The sequence below is a fragment of the Magallana gigas genome, chromosome 6 (genome assembly GCF_963853765.1).
Source record: "Magallana gigas chromosome 6, xbMagGiga1.1, whole genome shotgun sequence".
Classification (NCBI taxonomy): Eukaryota; Metazoa; Mollusca; class Bivalvia; order Ostreida; family Ostreidae; genus Magallana; species Magallana gigas.
Window position 1 is genome coordinate 30790206 of NC_088858.1, and position 7541 is coordinate 30797746.

At 35.1% G+C, this 7541-nt stretch overlaps 1 protein-coding gene and 1 long non-coding RNA gene across 2 annotated transcripts; both read right to left on the reverse strand.

Annotated features, from left to right (window-relative positions):
• Positions 1–44: 44 nt before the first annotated feature.
• Positions 45–2456, reverse strand: LOC105332420 (uncharacterized). The gene is made up of 4 exons (XM_011435026.4): positions 2342–2456; positions 1021–1182; positions 798–911; positions 45–642 (listed from the first exon to the last, which is right to left on the reverse strand). The coding sequence occupies exons 1-4, from the start codon at positions 2383–2385 to the stop codon at positions 429–431; spliced, it is 534 nt and encodes a 177-aa protein (XP_011433328.2). The 5' UTR covers positions 2386–2456; the 3' UTR covers positions 45–428.
• A 1486-nt stretch (positions 2457–3942) lies between these two features.
• LOC136276458 (uncharacterized) lies at positions 3943–6304 on the reverse strand. The gene is made up of 2 exons (XR_010714899.1): positions 5789–6304; positions 3943–4278 (listed from the first exon to the last, which is right to left on the reverse strand). It is a non-coding gene; the product is annotated as an uncharacterized lncRNA (long non-coding RNA).
• Between the last annotated feature and the right edge of the window lie 1237 nt (positions 6305–7541).

Genomic DNA, 7541 nt, shown 5'->3' on the forward strand with positions numbered 1-7541 from the left:
GCTGAGCAAATAAAGAAGACATTTATCATTATTTTTTTTTGTCTAAATGTGTCTCATAACATAGTATACGGGGGAAAAATTCATTGCACGAAATGGAAATAAAAGTTGACATTTCACATACAATGTACAAGTTGCTTACAAGTAATTCAAAAAGTCATAAAAAGTTAAAGATCCCTGACATTTAAATTAGATTTGCTGCCATACTGGACATAAAGTTACACTTTAAAGAACTATGCAAATTACTGTGTGCATTAATTAAACATGATTTAAAAAAAAACAAAAACAACAAAATCTTCATCACAGACAATATTGCCACAAGCAAAACACTCAGTTTGTTTTCATATAAATAAATAACCCTTTTAAGACAATTCTGGGAGAATCATCAAAGCACAACAAACAAATTTAAACAATTCTCATATCTACAAACGTCAGTGATTATTGAGCGTCTGTTGCTGTGTACTTCTGCGCAAGTTCATCCTTCGTCTCCCCATCTGAAAGTCCTCCGGTCTTGAGTTACCCAAATTAAAGGTACTACTTCGAGTCACACGCGACATTTTAGGGGTGTCCTCGGTCCTTGGCATCAATGATCTTCTCTTTCTGGGAGTTTGCTTTGGTGGTGATGGTTGGCGATTTGGACATGATCTGCAAAATTTTCTCATTATTATAATCTTAAATTTAAATACATTCCCATGTACTGTTAACTGCCTTTCAATTCCAATTTTGTTTATTTCTCTACATATACACTCAACCATTTGAGATTCTTGTAATTGACAAAGAAAATTCGGTGGCTCACTCACTTTAAATGCTCTTCCATTTCCCATTCCCAACACTCCATTGTACATCCAGAATGGGGACAGGCTCTCACTCCCAGACATCTCTGAATCTCTATAACATCCTCTGGAATTGCTGGCCTATGTAAAGTAAAAGAACTGATTAAACCAGTATCATATCCAGTTTACCTCAAGTAGTTTTGTAAATCGAATTATTCAAATTTTATAGCTACGACAGTCACTGATGTACCTTATAACTGGGAAAGCTTCTTCTTTTTGGCATGTAGGACATTTATCCAGGCTGGGTTTGCGTATGCTGTCTTCATTGTACAGACACTGTGTGCAAATCCTGTGCTGACAGTAACCGCTGACCATCTGAAGCCTGGGACACAGGCAAATCATACAGTTAAATCTGAAATAATTTAAAGATTTTATGATATCCATCATGGCATAAAAAATATCAGTGTTAAAGATCTTTGAAACATACCAAACCACACATTTGCAAATGTAAATATTTTAGAAGTACATATAAAAACATCGTTGTGTACTTTTTGCATTGTAAATCCCATATGCACAGTGGTTTCCCTTCCTTAAACATCATACCAGAATGGACACTGATATGGTCATATAGAAAGTATTAAAGATAAAAAATTTATAGTCCAGGAAACTAACCATGGACATGACACATCCCTCCTTTTTTGGAGAATGAGAAAGAAACAAAGGATAAGTTTTGAAATGAAGAGACTTGTTTCATTGCGTCTCACGCATTTGTCCACTAACCAATGATGCATTTATTTTTGTATTTTGATTATGTCATGAGCAGTGGATCTCGAGCTGCAGGTCTGTAGCTCCCAGTCCAAAACTAGCGCACATTTTAGTGCGTGATAAATACACAATTTTTTTTCAATTGGTGGCACTGTAGTTCCCAGGTCGTCCATCCGAATTTTTTTTTTTTCAGACCAGAAGCAACAGACCTGCAGCTAGGGCCTAGAGCAGTGGGATAATTCAATCTGGCCTGGTCAAAGATTGCAAGCTCTGATCTGCCTCTTTGTGGGAATAGGATTGGATCAGAAACCCTTGACTCGAGAAGATGAACTAAACTGAGCACAAAATTCGTTTTTGATTTCCATTTAATATACGGGTTTGTTGCAGTAAAACTTAACAGACTTCTCCCTGACCTGCAGTTACTCAATTTCCTTCAGTATTTATTACCAGTGATTACTGCATCTTATTAATATATGTGCCATCTTACCTTGTGGAATTTGAAGCATCGATAAATATTACATTACTCAAACCATATATTGTTTACTAGCTGCAATAATGTAGCCCTCTCCCGATTTTTTTTTTTATAAAAAATCGGAGAGGGCTACATTATTGCAGCTAATTGTTTACATAAATCAAATATTGTGCAATTTCAAGGAAGTTCTGACCATGTGTACAGGTGTACAAAGCATTATGATGATCCATTTGGAGTGCTGAGACCTGATATTGTATTAGTTAATAAAATTATCGTATATAAACAAAATACAAAAGGATAATTAAATAACTCATAGAAGCCATATTTTCTTTACCTTTGTTCATACGAACTCTGAATTTCTTGCAGACGTGCAGTCATTTTCCTTGTTGTTTACGCTCTTCAACGTTCGCGCTTACGTGATCACATGACGTGTAAGGCGATTTTTAATTGGTTGTTTAAGAAGTAAGCGCGGAGGTCAATCCCGAACTTTCTCGGCGCGGATCCAGTGATTTTGGTGAGATCGTACAGTAACGGGGGGGGGGGGGGGGGGGGCATACAGACCCCTCTCATAAAACTTATTGAATTAACATAGGTCTAATAAAATTCCGAACTGAGGCCTCAGACCCCCTTTTAACAGTTATTCTGGATCTGCACATATATTTCGAATATTGTTCAAAGAAGAACTTAATTTGTAAGAATGTCATGTAATTTATGCAATTGTAACAATTAATTCATTGGAGAAACTTTATTTTTCAGAATGCAAAACCGAATATTATGTTAATTAGTCGGTCAGTTTTTACCTTTAGATATTACCGTTTGCTTCTAATAGCAAGTAACTCCGTGACTATATTTTTTTATAGATGCAGAACTGAAGCTCTACGTGACCGTCAACGAAATTATACGTAATTACACTTTTAAAATTCTGCAGCTACTCCGTAAAATAAAATAAAACTTATGTTTGATTTTTTTAAATTAATCAAATTGTTTACTTTCTGATTGACCTAGCTGCAGGTCTATAGCTCCCGGTCTGAAAACGTTCGGAAGGACCGGGCCCAGGTCGTCCATCCGTCCATTTTTTTTTTAGACCTGCAGCCTCATGTACATGTACATGGGCTTTGATGGTATTGTACAAATGTAAATTAATATTACGTTTTCACGTACCTCTATAATGGGTCATTTCATGAAAACGAACTGAACTAGAGCAGAGCTCGTGGCAAAGCCCCGAGTAGGTCTTCCGTTGTTGCTGCGAGTTGAAAATATATGTTACGATTATAATGACTATACTTTCAGTTCTGCTTTTGTTATAAAAATGTGTTGTAATTGAAAGTCTGTATATAAAACGTGTTTTGAAAAAAGAAAGAAAGAAAATATTTTAGGAAAACTATTTGTCGAGCAGAGTTTATGTAATCGTTTCAAACATTGTTTAAAAAATGAGATCATGTTTAATGGCGAGTTAAATTTTCAAAGGGTAGCAAGCATTGTTATAAACATTAAACAGTATGTACTCATGATTCATGTCAGGAATTGTATTTCTTTTTTAAACTGAACTCGCCTACAAAACACGTAAACTTTTCTCAAAGATAACTTCTATATTAAAATATTTCTAAATTTTAGAAGACTATGTGCAAGTTTAGAATTGCGTGCTGACAAAATTTACAGACCCTAAAACGTACTACTACACCAAAAAAGCGTGCGGCCAACGTGCGAGAAACGTTTCGTGTAAACCTTTTAGAGTTTCATGTAAACCGTTTAGCGTTTCGGGCAAAGCGTGTAAATCGTTTCGAGCAAAGCGTGCGAGAACCGTTTGAAACGTTCATCAGATTTCATTCGGAACTCTCTGACAAGTTAATTGTTTCAAAATGGCGCGCGTGTTTTACATTACTTTAACAAAATTGAACGAATTTTTAACAAACAAAAGAAAGGTATATGTATTAAAAGACGACTAGTTACAGAGTACATGTATATTTAACGTTTTCATGCGATGTTTCAGTACTGAAACAATATTAAAATTCGCTATACATAAAAAATATTAAATACAGTTAGCGAAACATGATTTCTATTGGAACAAACCTAAATCAACTTTAACTTGCACGATCATGTTTTGATAAGCATGTATTTTTATTATCTATTTACATCGATAACTCTTACTGAGACCATTCGGCTGTGTACAAGCAGCACACATAACCTCGGACATCGGGCGAGACCTGCACCTGGCTGAACCTGTCAATCAAACTCTGTGTATTTGTTTTCATTGGATGGTCAGGCGTCTCTCTTTTGTCAAAAGCCAATGGAAAATTAATGAATTCAAGGTAATCGGAATCAGAATTTGATAAAGCACACAATTTAAATGATAGAAAATTTATTAATTATTTGAACAAAATTAAATGTAAACATTGAAAGGAAATAAAAAAAATTAATTATTATGGGAATCTATACGCATGGTACTCAATTAAAATAGATTATATTATGATTTTATTATTTTATGTAGTAAAATCACCCTTCCAACTGTTACTCAATTACATAACAATTGATGACCTGGGGCTATAAATGTTCTGAGCTGTGTGCGCTGAAGCGGCACAAGATTCTCGATCGCATGCGGCAATTGAATTAACACAGACTGGCCGAATAAACAAAGGGGTGGGAAAGTGAAACAAAATGTTACACATAAGAAGAAACCACCAAAAATGTTTTTCGACAGATCTTGATATCTTTTCTCCAATTAAAAAAAAATCCAGCGCGAGCACCTGTCAGCGGGGCGGGAGGAGTGGGGGGGGGGGGGGGGGCAGCAATGAGTTCGCTTCCACAATGAAACTACAGAAGTGATTAATATGTGACCGATAGAATCTAATCTAAAGTTGTTTAAACTCATGTGAATATTTTCTAAAATAATCATCGAATGCCTCAATTCAGGGCATTCCTTTATCGTGCTAGCACCTACCGCAAACATGTAACATGGAACTTTGATTATAATTTGATTTGATTTTTAAACTACCTTGTACGCTATCGTATAAATCAATGCTTAATCAACTGTAAAAGTAAAATAACTTTATCTTAAACCAATATAATAGTTGAAAACATAATAAAATAAAGTTGTGTCCGTGCAAAATATGAAACATAAACGCGTCATAAGGTACATGTAGAAGAACACGAACCGACCGCGGATCACTTAACCACTCGCGCCGGATCTCCTCAGCCATGTGCGAGGGATGATCATTATTTAAAGGTTTAATATTTGAGGGGGTGGGGTGGGGGGTGTTGATTTAAAACATTAATTGTACAGTTTTTAAAGTAGTTTACATAAACCAACCAACCATTAGTTTATGTCTAACGATTTTTCCGATATGGAGTAACATCGTTCATTAATATTCATTTACACTCAAATATTTAATTAAATATATACAAGTAGGACAAACCTTTATAACATAAAATTAAAACAGTTCTTGTATATACGGCTATATTAACTCAAACACGTTCATATGCATGCAAGTGTAAGTCGCGGTGTGCGAATCTTGTGTATTAAATAACCGCTTACCGCTAGGTAATGCAGCCGTGGCTGATCTCCTCGGCCGTGGGCGAAGGATAGATTACGTAAAGGTACAACGCACAGAAACGCACAGCTCAGAACCAAGGAAGATTTGAAAAGTTTGCAGTATAATGACCTTACTCTATCAAATAGAAGTTCTTTATTTTAAACTAAAAACCCACAATTGATCTATGTCTATTATTGCTTTAGAGAATGACATTGCTTTTATTAATTAAATGAACTACATGTATTTCTTACTTGACATCCAATCGTTTAATCCACAAAAGATTTTGTGTAATCAAAACTAAAACAATTCTTGAGTTCGCGGCTAAATAAATTCATATATGAGAGACGCAACTCTCGTGTATTAGATAACCACTGACCGCTAGGTAGTCCAGCCGCGACCACGGTGACCGACTTTCTCGGCCGCGGGCGAGGGAGAGCTTACGTAATGGTACACACACAGCTCTGATTCAAGGTAGATTTTGAATGCATGATGTTTATATTAAAAAGGTAATGCATATATTTTTTCATTCCATATTTTGTGTTTTACTAGAAAAGAAAAAGAATGTTTTGTTTTCCAATTCCCGTTTTTAAGGATTGTGCACTATAAGAACTTAACAACGACTTAAACTCCTAAAAAAAAGCATGTATTCTAAAAAAAAAAATTCTTATGAATTAATGCCTCCTGTATAAACCAGCATACTTTCTGCGGTAACTTCATGCCAGTTGTACGCACAAAGTCTTTCGTTAACTTGTCAAATAAAAACAGGTACATGCTAGCATGTAAAGCTTTTTACACTCATACTACACAAACCACTTACAAAATAACATTGAAACGACCTTCATGAGATCCCAACAAACAACTTTTCCAGCGACAGCCATATCAAAATCCTAACCGTTTTTGAGTTATTAAGCAACATTTTTTAGGGGCCATTGGCCCTTAATTAAAGGGGCCAGCCCCTTTTTATTGGTGTCAAATGAAAGCCCTTGTTATTTTACACAACTTTTATTCTACATGTCTTTACAAAAATTTTTTCGTTCAAAAGATATAAAGGAAAACATGTCTAAATTTTTGCACTTTTTTGAATCCTGTTTTTTGACCCCCTACCTTTTCCTAAATAAAAAACGTAATCTAAAAACATAAACAGATGTGCACAACTACAATGTCTCTGTTATTCAAATTCGTTGGATTCCCATTCCCTGCTATCATAGTCTCGGAGCCTTTGTCTGGAAACAAAAGGCCCTAAAAAAATTTAAAAGGGGAATAACTCTTTAACGGAAAGGGAATTCTACATTTTATGAATTGCTTAAGATAGTGTTTTGTAAAGTACATTAGCCCTGAAAATTTGAGCAAAAACCGTTTAGAAATGAGCAAGATATGAAGCCTCAAAGTTCGCGTCTAGGAAACAAAAAAAAAAAAAGAAAAATAAGAATAATCTTAATTTTTTTCCCGCACAATAATAGAAAGGTCTTCCGTTGGAAACGGAAGACCTTAACTAGATGAACTGTCTTGGAAGGAAACCAGGTTTCAGAATAAAGATAATAAAAATTGCTACAAAAAATGAATACTTGACATAGAATTAAGGTTGTACAAACAAGATTTCACTCCAAACACACAGAATACTATTCCATGCCCCACAGTTCTACGTACATGTAAGTATAGAGAAGCTATAGTGGGGCAAGCAATTATACATAGATTTAGGATTAAAATATTAATTTCATCAGTTTTTAAAGTAATTTAGACGCAAAATAACTTTATTAAAGATTATAGCTGCCAATTAATATGACAGAATATCGTCTCAAGCCAAGGTCCGGGGTCTGCATAGGTTCCTCCCACGGGTCCAGATGGGGGCCGTCGTTTGCGATGATGATTGCGAATCAACAAAAATGGTAAAAGTTGTATTTTTGGAATAAAAATTTTCAATTTTCACTAAAACCAACAAAACGACTAACAAAATTGAGTTACGATGTATGTTATTTTGCAATTAGAACCATTTTAACAAGAGCT